Source organism: Leguminivora glycinivorella, chromosome 25 (genome assembly GCF_023078275.1).
Source record: "Leguminivora glycinivorella isolate SPB_JAAS2020 chromosome 25, LegGlyc_1.1, whole genome shotgun sequence".
NCBI lineage: Eukaryota > Metazoa > Arthropoda > Insecta > Lepidoptera > Tortricidae > Leguminivora > Leguminivora glycinivorella.
The window spans coordinates 10,385,586-10,407,387 of record NC_062995.1 but is presented as its reverse complement, the minus strand read 5'-3'; the positions used below and the strand labels follow the sequence as shown (position 1 = coordinate 10,407,387).

The following is a 21,802-nucleotide window of genomic DNA, read 5'->3' as shown; positions in this document are numbered from 1 at the left end:
ATGCTTCACAGATGGCTCTAGGAGAAGCTCTACAAAGCTAGCAGGGGCGGGAATAGTAATCCCGAAACTAGGAGAAAAGGTGTCGATACCACTAGGGAGATACACTAGCGTGTTCCAAGCAGAGGTATGTGCCATAGCGCGCTGTGCACGTATATTAAAAGAAAGCGACAAACAAGATGGAGCCGTGGTAATATACACCGACAGTCAAGCGGCGCTAAAGGCTCTGAAGAGAATATCGGTGACCTCGTCCCTGGTGAGAGAATGCAGGGAAGAGCTAAACTCGATAGGCAAGCATAGAAGTGTAACGGTTGCGTGGGTACCGGGACACCAGGGAGTCACAGGTAATGAGAAAGCGGACGAGTTGGCAAGGGCGGGGGCGGAGACGGAATTCTTGGGTCCGGAACCGGCTCTGCCTATGTCAGCTGACGTCACGAAAGGAGTCATTGAGAGGATAAAAGAGATGGAAGCACAAAGAGCCTGGGAAAGAGAGACCAGTTGTAGACAAACGAAGATGATGATAGAAGGTAGAGACCAAAGGAGAACTAAGTATCTTCTGAAACTAGGTAAGAACAGTCTAAGAATGCTGACCGGTATCATAACGGGACACAACACCCTTAACAGACATATGAAGATAATAGGTATCAGTAGTGACGAATCCTGTCCACACTGTGGTAAGGAGGAGACTAGCTTGCACCTACTAGCAGAATGTGTCATGTATGCGGCACCGCGACATGGCACATTCGGTAGAGACAATCTGGGAGAAGATGAACTCAAGGATGTCAAACTTAAAGATGTCCTTCTGTTCTGCAGGAAAACAAGAAGATTTGAGGAGAGAAGTGTGGGAGGGCAGCCGGGACAGTAACCTGCAGCTCCAACTCCAGGGAATTGGGCTGAATGAACGCACCAGCGATCGACAGCCCGCCTGTATCCGGCCAGGCGTCCCTACACTACATCTACATCTACATCTATGTGAACCAAATAAATAAAATAAAATAAAAAATCCCAAGATTTCTCATTGACACTAGTTTTACGAAAGCGACTGCCATTTGACCTTCCAACCCGAAGGGTAACTAGGCCTCATTAGAATTAGTCCGGTTTCCTCACAATGTTTCCTTCATTGAAAAGCGACTGGCAAATATCAAATGACATTTTGCACATAAGTGAAAAACTCATTGGTGCGAGCCGGGGTTTGAACCCGCAACCTCCAGATTGAACGTCGCACGATCTTACCGCTAGGCTACCAGCGAAATAGAGTATACATATTGCTGTAAAATGTCCATTGAGAACAAACCTGTCCCGTCTCCCACGCCGCGGCACTCATCTAGCTCAGGGCAAAGCACGATCTTATCTTTCTCCGCGTGGTCAGTGTGCGCTACCCCTGCCGCACTCACGCCAGCCAGCTCATCTTTTACACTCACTTCTGAGCATGAAGGTTCCGCTTTTAAAACTTTGACATGGGTTTTTGACTCGTCTTCAACACACACTTCAGAGAAAGGTTCCGATTTTATAAACACCTCGCATCTAGGCTCAACTTTTACAAAAACAAATTCCCGCTCAGTTTTAACTCCTGTAGATTCATTCGTTATACTCTCCTCACATGGCTCGGCCTTCACGCAAACATTCCCTGTGCCCTGTAACGCTGATGATTCCATCGTCAGTATGACCTATTTCGATTCACTTATCGTCAACGTCACGTAACACTGGCTAGGATATTTGTTATAAGAAGATATAAGAAGATGAATATAAGAAATATAAGAAAAAAAAATTCGGGTAGGCAAAGAAAGCACACGCAAGTTTTATAAATCATTTTTATATTTTGGATTTAAAATATAAATTATAGTTTTACATATTAAATTAAGTGACAAATGTGTTAGTATTCACCTCATTGCTGCCTGCAGTTGTTTTCTTCACACAAACACTCCACTAATAGGCAAAACTTTCCAAGCTTTTTGGCTAGTCATCAAGTGACATTTCACACAATGGATAAGCTGTCAAAATTAGAGAAAAGCTTGGGGGATATGAAGCAGTACTTTGAGTCCCGGATGGATAACTTTGAAAATTCAATTCCTCAACAGCCCGGCACAGGTCCACCTTTACTACACAGCGAGTTCACAGAATTTAAAAATTTCATTATGAAATCAGTAGAGGCACTGCAGACTCAGATGGCTTTGGTGTTAGGCACCTTAGAAGACATGGAGGCCCGGTCGCGGTCAAACATCCTGCTTCTTCATGGAGTCCCAGAGATAAAGGATGAGGAGGTGGCGGAACGAGTTGTGAATATCTGCAACAATAGACTCAGCCTGCAGGAGGTTACTGAGAATTCCTTCGTTGTATGTCACCGCCTGGGAAAGATGAGGTCAGGTTCTAGGCCCAGGGCTATCTTAGTCAAATGTAGCAGTCTTCGTGTTCGGAACACCATTTGGGCAGCAAAGAAAATGCTGAAGGACTCGGGGCTGACTGTTTCAGAGTTTTTAACTAGCTCTCGACATGCAGTGTTCGTTGAGGCCAGAAGGTTGTATGGGGTAAGAAACAGCTGGACGAGTGACGGGCGTATAGTGGTGTTATGTCCAAACGGCTCGCGCCATAAGGTTACGACTCTAGCTGGCCTGCGCGCTCTGCCTGCGCCCGCCGCTACTGGAGCTCTGCCCAGGCCCGCGCAGTCACAAGCAAGCGCGGCTCCTTTCTACGATTCAGATTCCGGCGTAGCGCCTAAGGTTGGTGCTGCTTCTGATGAAGACCTGCTCGGGCCTGCCCGGCACCCTCGCCCCGAGCGTTCGACCAGGAAAAGTCCCGCAGAGCCGTGTTCTCGTCGATAAAGTTATCTCAGGCCTTCAATTATTGTACAAGAAGTACTTGCTACTTTTTATTTTTCTTTTGTACCGGCATTTTATAACTTTTATGTATTATTTTGTTCTACCACCGCATTTAAAATATACAATAACAATACTGTCATTTCAATGAATGTCACATAAGCTGTCAGTTTGACATTGCGTTTAGTTTATGCTTAACAGAGTCGTATTTTTCTGATGGTTATTTTTGTGGTATATTTGTATCTCCTAGTGAGTATTCTTTGATTTGTATACATATTATTTATTTTCTTTTTCTCTTTGTTACTTCAGCTGTCACTGTATATTCTTTCATTAGTTAGAAAAAGTGTTCACTTTATATAAATGACAACTGCCGGCGAGTAGATGAGGTGAAATTGAATGTTTAGAAATTTTATATTGTTATATTTATTAGTATATTATCATTACTTATATATTCAGATAGTTAGGTTTATATACGCTACTCATATTATAGTTACAAACTTGTACTTACCATGTCAGATTTGTTAAATGCCAGTTTAGAAAGTGAATTCTTTTCTCTTTCGTCCTCTAGCCAGTACGACTCCTTGAGCGATGCTTCAGATCTGCCAGACTTAAGTGATCGGTTGCACTGCACTTTTCAATCCGCCGTAAAAAACTTTAACGTTGTTCACATTAATGCACAGAGCATTCCTGCTCATTTTCCTGATTTGCTTGCCACGTTTAGCACAAAGAACATTCACGCCATCTTGATCTCCGAAACATGGTTGAAACCATCGCTTCCATCTACCCTCTATCCATTACCGGGTTACCGTTTATTTCGTAATGACAGGACGGGTACTAGGAACGGTGGAAACAACATAGTTCGAGGTGGTGGTGTTGCCATATACATTAGAGGTGATTTTTCTTGTCAAGTGGTTTCTCAATCCCCAACTTCCTATTCCAACTCGCCGGAATATTTATTTCTTAATGTAACTTTACATCATAGTAAAGTACTCTTAGGAGTCTTCTACAGCCCTTCCTCTAATGTTAACTTCTTTGACGTTCTCGATAATGAATTAGCAACTCTTGCCCCGCAATTCGATCATTCCGTTGTAATGGGTGATTTCAATACCTGCCTAGTAAAAAACGACCACCGAACTGTGAAGCTTCAGCAACTCGCTACTTCTTTAAATTTTCATATTTTACCTCTTGGCCCCACTCATTTCCCTCACAACGGTCCTCCATCTCTTTTGGATTTAATCTTGACTTCTTCCCCTAATCTTGTATCATTTCATGGCCAATTTAATGCAGCAGCTTTTTCAAACCATGACCTCATTTATGCTTCTTTTAAAATTCGCCCCCCCAAACGCCGGCACAAAATAGTTATGCGACGCAATCTTCAGAATGTGGATCGACAGGCGCTTCTCGCTGACCTAAATAAGATATGTTGGAAGGATTTGGAAGAGGCCCCTAACGTAGACTTGAAGATAGATACTTTTAATAGTTTGTTGCTTGCGGCTTTTGACAAACACGCTCCTTTAACACCGATGCGTGTTAAACATCTCCCTGCGCCATGGCTTACCCCGGACATCAAGGAACTGATGGCGAAAAGGAATCGCGCTCGAATAAAGCTTAGACATAAGCCTTCAGAGACCAACCATCAAAATTATGTTAAGCTACGAAACCGCTGCAATAGGGCTTGCAGAGATGCTAGGCGTAGGTACATTTATAAAACAATTGACGAATGTCCCCCCACTAGGTTATGGAGCTTCCTGAAGTCCCTCGGGGTAGGCAAAGCTCCGAATGATTTTGCGAATGTCCCAGACCTTGACAATATTAATCTGCACTTTAGCTCGTCGCCCGTTAATCTTAACCCTGTTACAAAAGAAAAATCTTTAGCTCTTCTAGCTAACTCCCGGCACCCAAACTGTACTACCTTTGAGCTTGGTAATATCACACCCGAAGAAACACATGCTATTCTCAAGTCACTTAAAACGAAAGCCGTTGGGGAGGATAATCTTAGTTTAGATATGATTATGCTCGTAGCAGACTTTATCTCCCCCATCATATCTCATATTATTAATTTTTCCTTTTCGTCCGGTATGTTTCCTTCTATCTGGAAACTCGCGAGTGTAATTCCTCTCCCAAAAGTCTCCAACCCTTCTTCTATCTCCGAATTTCGTCCTATCTCTATTCTGCCTATTCTCTCCAAGGTTATTGAACACTTTGTTAATCGACGCCTTACTTCACATCTCAACCAAAATAACCTTTTTAATCCACTTCAGTCGGGTTTCCGCCCCGGGCATAGCACAGTCACAGCATTGGTTAAGGTCACTGACGATATTCGCTATAATATTGAAAATAAAAAGGTCACTATCTTGGTTCTTTTGGACTTTAGTAGTGCCTTTAATACGGTGGACTTCGATATACTTCTTGCGTTTCTTAATAATCTTAATTTTTCCCCTATATCTCTGTCCTGGTTCCGTAGTTACCTTTTTGGGAGGCGGCAGCGAGTCCGGATTGATGAAAAGGTCTCCGAATGGACTGAACTTTTGGCCGGTGTCCCCCAGGGAGGTGTACTGTCACCGTTACTATTTTCCATTTTTATTGATAGCATTACTAAGCGTTTGAAATCCTCGTATCACCTTTATGCGGACGATTTACAAATATATTCAGCGTCCAACCTTGACGACGTCAGTTCTCTAGTAGGCCAAATTAACTCTGACTTGGAAGCAATAAGTGAATGGGCATCATCGTTTGGGCTGAAAGTTAACACCGCAAAGTCGCAAGCAATAATCATTGGTAGTCCTTACTCCATCTCCAAACTGCCTCACCAGGTTCTACCAGATATATTGTTCGAGGGAACTCCGATTCCGTTCTCTTCCACTGTCAAAAACCTCGGTATTGTTATGGACCAAACGCTTTCATGGGACCCTCAAGTCTCCGAAATAAGTCGCAAGATTTTTGCCTCTCTACATTCCCTCAAGCGTCTGCAGAACTTCCTCCCGCATCAGACTAAGGTTATGTTGGCTCAGTCTCTTTTACTTCCTCTTCTCGATTATGCCGATATTTCTTTTCTCGATCTAAGACAGGAACTGCTTGACAAACTTGAACGCCTCCAGAACGTGTGCATAAGATTTATATTCGGGCTAAAGAAATTCGACCATGTTTCCCTCTTTCGCAGTCAACTCAAGTGGCTTCCCATCCGCCGTCGCAGGGATCTGCATATTCTTTCTCTCCTATTTAATGTTCTGTTTAATCCTTCGTCTCCTCTTTATCTTTCACAAAAATTTAAATTTATGGCGGACGGTAGTGGCCATCGTCTACGTTCTAGTTCTAATCTTGCACTGGCAACACCTCATCATAAATCCCGTGCGTATAGTAAATCTTTTGCGGTGCGAGCGGTTCAACTTTGGAATGAGTTGCTTCCGTCCTTAAGGAAATCGCAGTCCGTTGCCTCGCTCAAGGGGCAGTTAAAAAAGCTGTGGCTATCGGAACATGGATGACTTGTTTGTAACTAGTTATAGATACTATATATAAATATATATTTATTTACTATATATATTGTTATATATTCTTTATATTTGATGTACCTTTTATTCCAATTTTATTTTATTATTTTTGTTTTAGTCTCTTTTATATTTTTATGGGCTTTCCTATAAACTGTTGTACTAAGTGCTATATTTGTCTACCATTCTTCATCACATTTCACCTACTCAAAGGTTAGCTGGAAGAAATCCCTTAAAGGGATAAGTTCGCCTTTGTACTGTCTATCCTGTGTCATATTTGTGTTTTGTGTTTTGTACAATAAAGAGTTTATACATACATACATACATGAATGGGTCTAAAACAAATTCTAAAATTAAAATCAATAAAATGCAAGAACGCTCTTCCTGATGAAATGAAATGAGTAGGTACATAAATGTCAATGTCAAACTTGGCAAATGTGACAGCAATGGCGTATGTTCAAATATTTCCAGTTTTTAAACCGTTGTGGTGTCCAGCAAGCAAAGACTTTTACAGGGGACAGCTTAATCACATTTTTTGCCATACGAAATTAAACCTTACTACTGAAACAGAAAGTCGATCGTATCAGACTAGCGAAAACGGTCCACATGAGAGGGCATTGTTTGGGCTGGTGTCCCTCTCGCACGTGTTGCCAGTGTTAATGAGGTTCCCATATTAGTAATATTTTTATCTGTATATTACCTGACTTTATAACTTCTTATTTTATTTTAATGTTATATTCAAACTAGGGTTTCGATATATTTCAAAAAATTTGAAAATAATTATAATGTAATTATTTTGATGCCAGTAAATCAAAGATTTGTATAATTAAAAAATATTTTCAATTGGGTGTTAGTAGATTTAGTAGTAACTTTGAAAATTGACTGGTATCCCCAATTTATGACAGTGATGACGTCACTGAATAATGTTGACATTGTCAGCAAGTGCGAGAGGGACACCAGCCCAAACAATGACCTCTCATGTGGACACACTTTTTGACCTAACTAAACAATCTAGTTTAATAATTCTAAATCTATGCCAGCAAGGTACCGTAGTATTAAATTATTATCACAGAATTATAATTAGACCAGAATGAGTAGTTAGGCCAAAAAGTGTGTCCACATGAGAGGTTAAAGTTGGGGCTGGTGTCCCTCTCGCACTTATTACCACTATCAAAATCATTTGAATGACGTCATCACTGTCATCATTTGGGGATACCAGTCAATATTCAAAGTTACTACCAAATCTACTAATAACCAATTAAAGGTTTTTAATAGTTGCGCAATTTTTTGGTTTTATGGCTTCATAATAATGACTTACCAATTCGTTACAAGGTATTAATACCCTTGCCTCGATATAAAACGAAAATAATTTAAGAAGTTTATAAACTTAGTTATCATACAGGTAAAAATACTACTACTATAGTAATTTTTTAACACTGGTCACACGTGCGAGAGGGACACCAGCCCCAACTTTGACCCTCTCATGTGGACACACTTTTGCTAGTATGTCAAGAACGCCTTTATGCGCCGGTGATAAGGTTCAATTTAGTATGGCAAAAAAAGTGTGAGCTCAGTCCCTATTGTAGGTCGATGATTATTATATTCTTCTTTGGTACTGTTACGACGTACGTAACATTATAGAAATGTAATAAAAGAAAACAATATAATTATTAAGGCCCACTTTGCACCAACCACTTAACTCAGGGTTAGTGGGCTGTCAAATCCGTACTAATATTATAAATGGGAGAGTGTGTGTGTGTCTGTTTGTTTGTCCGTCTTTCACAGCAAAACTTAGCGACGAATGGATGTGATTTTTTAAGTAGAGATAGTTGAAGGGATGGAGAGTGACATAGGCTACTTTTTGTCTCTTTCTAACGCAAGCGAAGCCGCGAGCAAAAGCTAGTTCAAAACGTAGTGATTCAATACTCTTTGGCTAACTCCATATAAAATGGTGGGTGAACCCTCCATTTTCGTTGGTGCAAGTCACGGTCACGTGGAAAATGTGTGTGCCCAGCCTGTATGGATCAGGGGGATGACCCCACGCCCCCTCCCCCTAGATCCGCGCATGGGACCATGCGGAAAAAGAAGACACCCACTGGCACGATGGAGAGATGACATCACCAAAATAGCTGGGGTCAATTGGACCTGGGTGGCCCAAGACCGCAACCACAGAATTAATATGCTAGCAAATTTTGCGCCGCGCGGTTTGTCCTTGTGTAGCGCTCTGCGCGAGCAAGGTGCAGAGAGTATGTCGCCAGAGCCAAACACCGACCGCGGGAGATTCGCTACTGGGTCGTCCTTATACTGTGCCGCAACCAACGAACTCATATAACAATCACTGGCCGCAACATATGGCACAGTTGGAAGAGGCCTTTACCACAGTATAAACCAGTAATAACTCTTCTTACAAACTTCACGCCGCGCGGTGTGTCGAAAAACTACCCTCACATGCAGCGAAAACATGCGAAACTGGTAATTATTGGGCTGGACAGTCGGGGCCGCGTTTGCGCGCTGTTTTGACGTGTGTGTGAAAATGACGTCAGTGCCGAGGTCATTTCGTTACTGTAGTGTTTATGGATGTATGGAGAACAAGTTCTAAAAATCCGGATATAACATTCTTCACAATTCCTAGACTTCCAGAAAAGTAAGTGGTTTTTATACTTATATTTTTGCAGCGTTAGGTAAAAGTGAGATATAGTGATGCATTAAACGACATTAATTACTTTGCAACCAAATGGAGATTAACTACTGAATATTCCTTATACTGTGCCTTTATAGTAGAGGAGTGGAATGAGAATTTGTATGGGGGGGGTCATAATAATTCCCACAGAACCGAAGTTTGGTTTTTTTAGTTCTTTGTGTGTGTCTTTTTGACATACTAAAAATATAGTAAAATATATTTATGCAAAATGCGTTTTTTCGACCGCCAAAAATTGTATGAAAAATTACTATGGAAAAAAAATCCTAAAATTTAAAAATCGTCTCTGGTATCAACTTATGGGGAATTAGGCGGCAAATTTTTTTATAGCGTTGATGTTTAGCAAAAATATAAATATTTTTCACTATTTTGGTAAAATAAAAAATGATAAAAATCATAAATTTGATGAAAGGAAGTAATTAAAACATAAATTTCAGCAATGTAATTTTTTTCGTATGTCCCACACCATGGTAAATACGGGTACGATCCGCCTGGTGATTAACAGTTACGGTCGCCTATGACGCCTGCCAATCTAGAGCCTCCACATGCGCGTTGCTGGCCCTTTAGGGTACCTTTCCACTAGAGATGCGCAACGTGATAGTGTTTGATATCCACCAATCATGTTCACTGTTCACAAAGCGTAGCGCTAGTAGGAACGGGTTCGTTTAAGCTGATTGTGGATATCAGAAGCATCCATAACACATCTCTGGTGGAAAGGCACCCTTAACAGTCCTCAGCTAGCTCGCAGGATAACGCGCGTCCGCGGGAGAAAAATCCTCCTAAGCCTACATCGAAAACAGATGCCTTAATCTCGCTGTCCAAGGCTCTATCTAAGTCACGCGGCCCCGGTAGCCCAAAGAAGCGCTGGCTGGACGTCGTGGGAGCGGACATACAAGAGAACAATCTCACGTCTAAGTATGCTGAAGACCGGGCAAAGTGGAGAAGACTGAGTAGGAAAGCGGACCCTGGCGCTAGGCCGGGAAAACGCTAGGTTGAAGAAGAAGAAGCCGCAGTGTGCGACCATATACGGGTCCAGGGTGTGTGGATGCGCAGATTTATGACTAGAAAAACCGATGATTATTAGGTTTTGGTTTTCTCTCGTGTTCATAATGCTTTATCGACAGTTTTTTTATGGGATGCGACAATTTATATACTTATATTGAACCCCACCAAATTACAAGTTCATGGTAAATACGGTTACCCAATAGGAGGATTTTTCTCCCGCGGACGCGCGTTAACCTGCCAGCTAGCTGAGGACTGTTAAGGGTGCCTTTCCACCAGAGATGTGTTATGGATGCTTCTGATATCCACAATCAGCTTAGTCGAACCCGTTCCTACTAGCGCTACGCTTTGTGAACAGTGAACAAGATTGGTGGATATCAAACACTATCACGTTGCGCATCTCTAGTGGAAAGGTACCCTAAAGGGCCAGCAACGCGCATGTGGAGGCTCTAGATTGGCAGGCGTCATAGGCTACCGTAACTGCTAATCACCAGGCGGATCGTAGCCGTATTTACCATGGTGTGGGACATATGAAAAAAATTACATTGCTGAAATTTATGTTTTAATTACTTCCTTTCATCAAATTTATGATTTTTATCATTTTTTATTTTACCAAAATAGTGAAAAATATTTATATTTTTGCTAAACATCAACGCTATAAAAAAATTTGCCGCCTAATTCCCCATAAGTTGATACCAGAGACGATTTTTAAATTTTAGGATTTTTTTTCCATAGTAATTTTTCATACAACTTTTGGCGGTCGAAAAAACGCATTTTGCATAAATATATTTTACTATATTTTTAGTATGTCAAAAAGACACACACAAAGAACTAAAAAAACCAAACTTCGGTTCTGTGGTAATTATTATGACCCCCAAGGCTATATCTCCTCTACTATTACCCCATAAAGCGTTCTGGTGTGACAGCATTTATAATAGTTAATGTATATTTTTTCTGATTCCTGTAATTACTGTCTAAGGCAGCGTCCCCACTTAGGCGTCGCGTGTCTCGCGGCGCGCAACGAACGTCTCCGCCACGCCGCCTGAATGTAATTCAAAAAAGTCTCCTCAGTACATTTTGTACAGTGCTTGGTTTGGGGCTAAAGTTGATCTATGTAAGGAACCATCCACACTCATAAGACGCATGTCTTGCAGCGCGCGCCACGCCGCCTGGGGCGCGTCTTACGTCCTTCCTATACAAAATGTACTGAGGAGACGTTTTTTGAATCACATTCAGGCGGCGTGGCGGAGACGTCCGTTCCGCGCCGCAAGACATGCGTCTTCTGAGTGTGGATGGTCCCTTACTAGAAATAAAAGGCTTTTAAATTTTAATTTTATTTATTTTTTACAACCAATTAGATAATGACTAAGCCTAAGGCACTGGTCAACCGCGAGCTAGTAAACTATGAGCTATCGGCTATAAAAACGAACAGAAGATAATCACTCCCGCGTAAATAAAAGAGACACGGCGATGTTTATAGTAACTCGCCCAGCGGTGAGCTATCAATATCGCCGTGTCTCTTTTATTTGCACGAGAGTGCTTATCTTGTTCATTTTTATAGCCGATAGCTCATAGTTTACTAGCGGTGTGACCAGTGCCTAAGTTAGCTTCACTCCTGTGCCTCACGGCCTGGCCCACGTATCGCACGTGTTTTGTTCACATAACACCTCACTCCAGGTTTCCTAACATTTGTGTTGCTGGCAATAACATTCTGCTTGCTCCGCTCAGCTTTGCCATGTGTCTTCAAATGCTGATCTAAGAAAGACTTCCGCTCGGTAGCATAACTACACCGGTCACATTTATAAACGTTTTCTGACTGCAGACAGCGGTAAACACTATCATGACTTTGCACATGAAGAATAAACGCGCCTCTGTAGGCACTGGTAAAACTACACTGTTTGCATTTATATGAGTTTTCACTGTGCAGTCTCAAATGGTATGATAAAGTTCTTTTGGTACTAAATGAATCATTACACACATCGCATTTGTAAAATTTTTTACCTACGCGACTGTGACATTTTGCATGATTTTTCAAATATTGTATTAAAGCACTAGAATAACCACACTTCTTACATTTGTGGGGCTTTTCACCAGTGTGTAGACGCATGTGATCTATTAAAACACGTTTTTGCTTGCTACTATGACCACATATATCGCATATAAAGCTATTTCCAATTTTATCAGCATGTTTCCTTTTGTGAAAGGCGAAATCATCTTTCAATGCAGTAGCAAAACCACACTGGTCACATTTGAAAGGCTTTTCGTCAGTGTGGTTCCTTAGAATATGGAGTCTCAGAGAACGTTGCGAGGTAGTAGTGTAACCACAATAACACTTCTTCTTTTTTGTTTTTTTCTCATTAGTATGTGACTCTAAATGAATATGAAATGATTCTCTGTATGCAGTAGTATAACTACAATGTTCACATTTGTAGGGCTTTTCATCGGTGTGTTTCGTTACTTTCGTTAAAGGATGGTTTCGCAAAGAACATTGTGATTTAGACGCGTAACTACTCTGATTACACTGGTGAGGTTTTGATCCTCCTGGCATCTTAGATGAAGTGTGTCCTGTAACAAATATGTATTTATTAATGGAGGCCACACTGACAATAGGCTGCTAGACCCATATCGAATTTGGCACAATAAATGATTGACTTCTGTAGTATTTGGCATAAAAAAATATTTTCAGTACAGATGGTCGTTTTTTTACGCACTAGTTCGAGAAGTGGTTCATTATATGCCAGGTCAAAACTTCGGAGGGTCATCTGTACTGAAAAACGTCGTACGATACACGTGCGAAAAGGAAATTCGTAACTCGTGTCGATTTAAAACACTCCCTTCGGTCGTGTTTTAATTTATCGCCGCTCGTTTCGAACTTCCTTTTTTACGCACTTGTATCGTAATGTACTATTATAGATTTGTTTTTTATCATGCAGAAAAGTCTGCCAGCGAAATTACATATCTTTAAATTAAAACCTGCGACCTCTGGCCCCGGCAAGGACAAAGGTCGCAGGTTCGAGTCCTGCCGGAGGTGTGAATATTTCAATTTTTCCTTTAATTATGTAATACTAGCTTTTGCCCGCGGCTTCGCTCGCGTTAAAAAGAAACTAAAAGTAGCCTATGTCACTCTCCATCTCTTCAACTGTCTCCACTTAAAAAAAATTAAGGTAGGCTACGTCAGGGACACAGCCGCGATGGATAACGTGAAACGTAGGTGTGGACCACCGCTGTTGAGGAGGGGACGTAACTAACTAGCGAAGGCCGCAGGCCGAGCTGCGGACAGACAGTGCTCCCGCACAGAGCAATAAAAAATGTGTGTAAAAAGCGAAGCGGCGGGCCGGAGGCCCAACGCTGAGCTTCGAAACTCAGCGAAGGCCGAAGGCCGAGCTCCGCGTAGGGCCGAAGGCCCGGAGCGTCCCTGAAGCGCTCCCAAGCACGCGAGGCCGCAGGCCTCGCTGCGGACAGATAGCGCTCCCACACCGAGCAATAATAAAAGTGTCTAAAATGCGAAGCGGCGGGCCGGAGGCCCAACGCTGAGCTTCGAAACTCAGCGAAGGCCGAAGGTCGAGCTCCGCGTAGGGCCGAAGGCCCGGAGCGTCCCCGAAGCGCTCCCTAGCACGCGAGGCCGCAGGCCGAGCTGCGGACAGATAGCGCTCCCACACAGAGCAACAATAAAAGCGTCTAAAAAGCGAAGCGGCGGGCCGGAGGCCCAACGCTGAGCTTCGAAACCCAGCGAAGGCCGAAGGCCGAGCTCCGCGTAGGGCCGAAGCCCCGGAGCGTCCTCGAAGCGCTCCCACACAAGGCAATAATAAAAGTGTCTAAGAAGCGAAGCGGCGGGCCGGAGGCCCAACGCTGAGCTTCGAAAATCAGCGAAGGCCGAAGGCCGAGCTCCGCGTAGGGCCGAAGGCCCGGAGCGTCCCCGAAGCGCTCCCTAGCACGCGAGGCCGCAGGCCGAGCTGCGGACAGATAGCGCTCCCACATAGACGATAATAAAAGTGTCTAAAAAGCGAAGCGGCGGGCCGAAGGCCCAACGCTGAGCTTCGAAACCCAGCGAAGGCCGAAGGCCGAGCTCCGCGTAGGGCCGAAGGCCCGGAGCGTCCTCGAAGCGCTCCGAAGCACGCGAGGCCGCAGGCCTCGCTGCGGACAGATAGCGCTCCCACACAAGGCAATAATAAAAGTGTCTAAGAAGCGAAGCGGCGGGCCGGAGGCCCAACGCTGAGCTTCGAAAATCAGCGAAGGCCGAAGGCCGAGCTCCGCGTAGGGCCGAAGGCCCGGAGCGTCCCCGAAGCGCCCCCTAGCACGCGAGGCCGCAGGCCGAGCTGCGGACAGATAGCGCTCCCACACCGAGCAATAATAAAAGTGTCTAAAATGCGAAGCGGCGGGCCGGAGGCCCAACGCTGAGCTTCGAAACTCAGCGAAGGCCGAAGGCCGAGCTCCGCGTAGGGCCGAAGGCCCGGAGCGTCCCCGAAGCGCTCCCTAGCACGCGAGGCCGCAGGCCGAGCTGCGGACAGATAGCGCTCCCACACAGAGCAACAATAAAAGTGTCTAAAAAGCGAAGCGGCGGGCCGGAGGCCCAACGCTGAGCTTCGAAACCCAGCGAAGGCCGAAGGCCGAGCTCCGCGTAGGGCCGAAGGCCCGGAGCGTCCTCGAAGCGCTCCCAAGCACGCGAGGCCGCAGGCCTCGCTGCGGACAGATAGCGCTCCCACACAAGGCAATAATAAAAGTGTCTAAGAAGCGAAGCGGCGGGCCGGAGGCCCAACGCTGAGCTTCGAAAATCAGCGAAGGCCGAAGGCCGAGCTCCGCGTAGGGCCGAAGGCCCGGAGCGTCCCAAGCGCTCCCTAGCACGCGAGGCCGCATGCCGAGCTGCGGACAGATAGCGCTCCCACATAGACGATAATAAAAGTGTCTAAAAAGCGAAGCGGCGGGCCGAAGGCCCAACGCTGAGCTTCGAAACCCAGCGAAGGCCGAAGGCCGAGCTCCGCGTAGGGCCGAAGGCCCGGAGCGTCCTCGAAGCGCTCCGAAGCACGCGAGGCCGCAGGCCTCGCTGCGGACAGATAGCGCTCCCACACAAGGCAATAATAAAAGTGTCTAAGAAGCGAAGCGGCGGGCCGGAGGCCCAACGCTGAGCTTCGAAAATCAGCGAAGGCCGAAGGCCGAGCTCCGCGTAGGGCCGAAGGCCCGGAGCGTCCCCGAAGCGCTCCCTAGCACGCGAGGCCGCAGGCCGAGCTGCGGACAGATAGCGCTCCCACACAGACGATAATAAAAGTGTCTAAAAAGCGAAGCGGCGGGCCGAAGGCCCAACGCTGAGCTTCGAAACCCAGCGAAGGCCGAAGGCCGAGCTCCGCGTAGGGCCGAAGGCCCGGAGCGTCCTCGAAGCGCTCCGAAGCACGCGGCCTCGCTGCGGACAGATAGCGCTCCCACACAAGGCAATAATAAAAGTGTCTAAGAAGCGAAGCGGCGGGCCGGAGGCCCAACGATGAGCTTCGAAAATCAGCGAAGGCCGAAGGCCGAGCTCCGCGTAGGGCCGAAGGCCCGGAGCGTCCCCGAAGCGCTCCCTAGCACGCGAGGCCGCAGGCCGAGCTGCGGACAGATAGCGCTCCCACACAGAGCAACAATAAAAGTGTCTAAAAAGCGAAGCGGCGGGCCGGAGGCCCAACGCTGAGCTTCGAAACCCAGCGAAGGCCGAAGGCCGAGCTCCGCGTAGGGCCGAAGGCCCGGAGCGTCCCCGAAGAGCTCCCAAGCACGCGAGGCTGCAGGCCGAGCTGCGGACAGATAGTGCTCCCACACAGAGCAATAATAAAAGTGTCTAAAAAGCGAAGCGGCGGGCCGGAGGCCCAACGCTAAGCTTCGAAACCCAGCGAAGCCCGAAGGCCAAGCTCCGCGTAGGGCCGAAGGCCCGGAGCGTGCCCGAAGCGCTCCCAAGCACGCGAGGCCGCAGGCCGAGCTGCGCACAGATAGCGAACACAGAGCAATAATAAGAGTGTCTAAAAAGCGAAGCGGCGGGCCAGAGGCCCAACGCTGAGCTTCGAAACCCAGCGAAGGCCGAAGGCCGAGCTGCGGACAGATAGTGCCCCCACACAGAGCAATAATAAAAGTATCTAAAAAGCGAAGCGGCGGGCCGGAGACCCAACGCTGAGCTTCGAAACTCAGCGAAGGCCGAAGGCCGAGCTCCGCGTAGGGCCAAAGGTCCGGAGCGTCCCCGAGTCGCTCCCGAGCACGCGAGGCCGCAGGCTGAGCTGCGGATAGATAGCGCTCCCACACAGAGCAATAATAAAAGTGTCTAAAAAGCGAAGCGGCGGGCCAGAGGCCCGACGCTAAGTATCGAAACCCAGCGAAGGCCGAAGGCCGAGCTCCGCGTAGGGCCGAAGGCCCGGAGCGTCCCCGATGCGCTCTCAAGTACCTACGCGAGAGCGCATGCCGAGCTGCGGACAGACAGTGCTCTCAGGCAGAACAATAATAAAAGTGTGTAAAATGTGTTCCGCGTGAGAGCACTATCTATGTACAGCTCGGCCTGCGGCCTCGCGTGAAAACACGAAAGGTAAACAAAAGACAAAACCTAGGTACATATAAATAAATAAATAAATAAATATTGGACGACACCTTACACAGATCAACCTAGCCCCAAACTAAGCAAAGCTGCACTATGGGTGCTAGGCGACGATATACATACTTATTATACAGAAAACATCCATGACTCAGGAACAAATACCTATCTGTGTTCGTTACACAATTAAATGCCCTTACCGGGATTCGAACCCAAGACCGCGCGCCGCGGCTTAGCAGGCAGGGTACTATAAACTACGTCAGACCAGTCGTCTAAGTGTAAGTAGTAGGTACGTATAATGTCGCTGGCACTTATACTACATAGCTAGTCTTACAATTAGTTTGAGGACTTCGACGCTAATAGGTTCGTTTTATGGAAGGTGTCTTCTAATATACATATTTGAGTATCTTTGTATATTTACAACTATAAATTTTCGACACCCATCAAAAAGACCAAATTCTCAAGCAAACACCCGAACATTAAAAAGACCAAATTCTCAAGCAAACACCCGAACATTAAAAATACCAAATTCTCAAGCAAACACCCGAACATTAAAAATACCAAATTCTCAAGCAACCGCTGCCGGTTCCATTTACTGCCGCCGCGCCGCTACAGATTCTGATGCATTATTTGAGAATATTAATATGTTACTTACTGAATTTGAACTACAATGAAAAGCAAATAATAAGAGTGTCTAAAAAGCGAAGCGGCGGGCCAGAGGCCCAACGCTGAGCTTCGAAACCCAGCGAAGGCCGAAGGCCGAGCTGCGGACAGATAGTGCCCCCACACAGAGCAATAATAAAAGTATCTAAAAAGCGAAGCGGCGGGCCGGAGACCCAACGCTGAGCTTCGAAACTCAGCGAAGGCCGAAGGCCGAGCTCCGCGTAGGGCCAAAGGTCCGGAGCGTCCCCGAGTCGCTCCCAAGCACGCGAGGCCGCAGGCTGAGCTGCGGATAGATAGCGCTCCCACACAGAGCAATAATAAAAGTGTCTAAAAAGCGAAGCGGCGGGCCAGAGGCCCGACGCTAAGTATCGAAACCCAGCGAAGGCCGAAGGCCGAGCTCCGCGTAGGGCCGAAGGCCCGGAGCGTCCCCGATGCGCTCTCAAGTACCTACGCGAGAGCGCATGCCGAGCTGCGGACAGACAGTGCTCTCAGGCAGAACAATAATAAAAGTGTGTAAAATGTGTTCCGCGTGAGAGCACTATCTATCTCTACAGCTCGGCCTGCGGCCTCGCGTGAAAACACGAAAGGTAAACAAAAGACAAGACCTAGGTACATATAAATAAATAAATATTGGACGACACCTTACACAGATCAATCTAGCCCCAAACTAAGCAAAGCTGCACTATGGGTGCTAGGCGACGATATACATACTTATTATACAGAAAACATCCATGACTCAGGAACAAATACCTATCTGTGTTCGTTACACAATTAAATGCCCTTACCGGGATTCGAACCCAAGACCGCGCGCCGCGGCTTAGCAGGCAGGGTACTATAAACTACGTCAGACCAGTCGTCTAAGTGTAAGTAGTAGGTACGTATAATGTCGCTGGCACTTATACTACATAGCTAGTCTTACAATTAGTTTGAGGACTTCGACGCTAATAGGTTCGTTTTATGGAAGGTGTCTTCTAATATACATATTTGAGTATCTTTGTATATTTACAACTATAAATTTTCGACACCCATCAAAAAGACCAAATTCTCAAGCAAACACCCGAACATTAAAAAGACCAAATTCTCAAGCAAACACCCGAACATTAAAAATACCAAATTCTCAAGCAAACACCCGAACATTAAAAATACCAAATTCTCAAGCAACCGCTGCCGGTTCCATTTACTGCCGCCGCGCCGCTACAGATTCTGATGCATTATTTGAGAATATTAATATGTTACTTACTGAATTTGAACTACAATGAATCATTAGGTATTGTTTGATCTTAGTAATAAAAGTATTTCGCGGCAGTTTAATGTTTTAAATTTTGCATACGATGGCCTTACACGAATCGAAAGAGACAACATTGCTGCCATACATTCTAATACTTATTTGAGCAGGTGAATATGTTTTACTATAGAAAAAGTATATTTATTGTAATCCTCACTAGTTAGTTTTAGTATTTTAAGTACTTTTTTACGGTTACATGCTTTAATTTTTGCATACGGTGGCCTTAAACGAATCGGAAGAGACAAGATTGCTTCGGTATGTTATATGTGACGGCGGCGCCATACATTCTAATGCATATTTGAGGAGATTAATATGTTTTACTATAGAATATGTATATTTATTGTGATCTTTATTAGTTAATCTTAGTATTTTTAATAATTTTTGATTGTTGTATGCTTTAATTTTCCCATACGATTGCCTCAAACGAATTGAAAGAGTCACGATTGCCAACAAGTTTCAGTACATTGGCAGCCGTTGCCGCCGCCATAGTTTCTAATGCATTATTTGATAAGATGAATAAGTTTTACTATAGATAATGTACATTTATTTTAATCCTTATTAGTTAATCGTAGTGTTTTAAGTAATTTTTGACAGTTGTATGCTTTAATTTTTGCATAAGATGTCCTCAAATATGAACAATCGCCATTTTTTTGTAAAAATTGCCACATTATTGAATTTTTCCAGCTGGTTATAAATAAATATGTTAGTTTTTTATAATATTTAGATAATTAAGCACTAGATCTATCTAACAATACCATTTTATCGTATAGCACAATACAATTTTTGTACGTAATTGCTGAACAAACACTACAAAAAACGTCATTTTTGGCCCGAATTGAACGCTTTTACCCCAAAAGTGGCGCCATCTGTATCAGCAAATTATGTATGTCCGAGTAATGGCTACTTTCCCCTTTACGGTCATATTAAAATTGTCTATGTAGGTATTATAGTTACAGAGATATAAGCCACGGCGCCATAACACTTTTCGTTACACCTGGTTTTCGGTCCGGTCACTCTACTACGGGTTTTTAAAGACGTTCACCTAACGTTTCACGTCAAAAATCACGACAATTCGTCGCTCCGCTTTGCCATGAAGGACGGACAAACAAACACACACACTTTATCATTTACAATATTAGTATGGATTTATAGATTTCGGGTATTAATAGTGTATGATGACTACGTATTTTCAATTCAAAATGTGTGTATTTTTTTTATTTTGGCCACCAAAAACGCTGTCAGCGATGTACAGTCGACGTACAGATGACGTCACTACATCCGAGTTCATAAATATAAGTACATTTTTTCACCTTAACTTGATGCAATGAGGTGAAAAAATGTACACATATTTATGAACTCGGATGTAGTGACGTCATCGAATTCGAACCTTACTGCATGTCAAAACAATCACTGACATGTTGAAGTTTATACCTTCATAATTAAAAAGTCACTCAGTGTTGTTTTCGAGTAGAATGACCTGGCCCTTTAGCACAACTTGCCTTGTCGCCCGCGAGTCCATACCTCAAGCGCGACTTCAAGTATGGACTCGCTCGCGACAAGGCAAGTTGTGCTAGAGGGGCTGATGCACAGATAATCTACAGATTAACATGACTGTGTTGTTTTCGCCTGGTTACGTATAACCTAACCACAAAATTAAATATTGTCTTCGGTTACCGCGATACTACTCATAGTTACTCATGAAATAAAACTATGGAAACGGATTCATTATACGCGATTTAATACCTTTCCATAGTTTTATTTCATCACAAAATTAAAATTTTGAAAAAAAACCCCGTCCGCGACATAGTGGACTGATTTTCATGAAACATGGCTAAGAACACTCCCAACTAACTCAGCTTTCAAAAAAAAAAAACTAAATCGAAATCGGTTCATCCGTTTGGGAGCTACGTTGCCACAGAGAGACACACACAGACAGACAGACAGACAGACACGTCAAACTTATAAGGCGTCGTTTTTGCGTCAGGGGTTAAAAAGTATACTTTAAAAATATTTTTTGCTGTTTTTAAGCCATGCCATACATGAAATGCGACCGGCTTCAGATGAATAACCGTTGAAGGAGTCATCGTCATTGAAAAAGGCAAGAAGGACTATATTGCAAACTAACCTGTTGGTGTACGGCAGACCTTCTTCTCCACCAATTCCAAACCAAGCACAAGCTCATCTTTCACAGCGTGGTCCGTGTAGAGTTCTGACTCCGCATTCTTGCCGAGCGATTCCCTCTTGACGTTTACACCTGTCAATGGGCACAATACATGGAATATAAATACGTTTACATCACATGCAATACATTCAGATATTAATACAAAAGTCTCTCCAAGTGTCAAATACAAAATACAAGGTGCTTGCGAGGAACCCAAATAACTTTAACAGCGTATTCTTAGTCACATTTTAAGACTAAAATGTCATAAAAACTTTTATAGATTTCGTCTAGTTTCAGAGTTATTGCCAATAAAAAAAAAAGGGTTGGCGAAAAAATTTCAAATTCATATAACACTTTTTCTTTCTTTTGGCTTCAGAAATGCGTGGTTCAAGTTATGTGGGTTCCTCGCGAGCACCTTGTACATTAATCAAATGACCTGAGCATGAAGGCTTGACTTCTCTAGACACACTCTCGGATCTAGGTTCTTCCTTTACAAAGAAAGTATCCAGTTGGGGCTCAGGTTTCATAGATACACTCCCACAGTTGGGCTCAGGTTTTAAAGATATACTTTGGCGCCCTGACTCCTCTTTAACACACAGATCTTCAGAAAATGTCTCAGCTTTTACAGACACTCCCTCAAACGTTGCTTCACACTTTATATTCAGCTTCTCACAAGGCTCGGTCTTCACGCAAACATTGTCCGAGTCCTGTAATGCTGGTGACTTCAATTCAAAGATAGAATCCATAGATCGACTTTGGCGCCCTGACTCCTCTTTTACACACAGATCTTCAGACAAAGGCTCAGCTTTTACAGACACTTCCTCAAACGTTGCTTCACATTTTATATACAGCTCCTCACAAGGCTCAGTTTTCACGGAAACATTGTCAGAGCCCTGTAATGCTGATGACTCCATCGTCAAAGTAAATGTATGTTTATTTGTGATCCGTACAAAATAAATTCAAAGACGATTCATTACTTTACTCAAAAAGTTAAAATCTGGCTTTGTAAAATCGTGGTAAAATCTCTGTCTCAGAGGAAGAAAATGTCATTGTCAAATGTGGCAATCCGTGAAATCAATATGGCGTCGTAATGGCGTACGTTCAAATATCCATTAAAAAACAGAAAAATAAAATTTAGGGAAACGGTCTGTGGAATT

At 44.3% G+C, this 21,802-nt stretch overlaps 1 protein-coding gene across 1 annotated transcript; it reads right to left on the bottom strand.

Moving 5' to 3' along the window:
* Nucleotides 1–11,457: 11,457 nt before the first annotated feature.
* Nucleotides 11,458–21,684, bottom strand: LOC125239127 (zinc finger protein 3-like). The gene is made up of 3 exons (XM_048146630.1): nt 21,082–21,684; nt 20,610–20,738; nt 11,458–12,560 (listed from the first exon to the last, which is right to left on the bottom strand). The coding sequence occupies exons 1-3, from the start codon at nt 21,557–21,559 to the stop codon at nt 11,605–11,607; spliced, it is 1,563 nt and encodes a 520-aa protein (XP_048002587.1). The 5' UTR covers nt 21,560–21,684; the 3' UTR covers nt 11,458–11,604.
* Between the last annotated feature and the right edge of the window lie 118 nt (nt 21,685–21,802).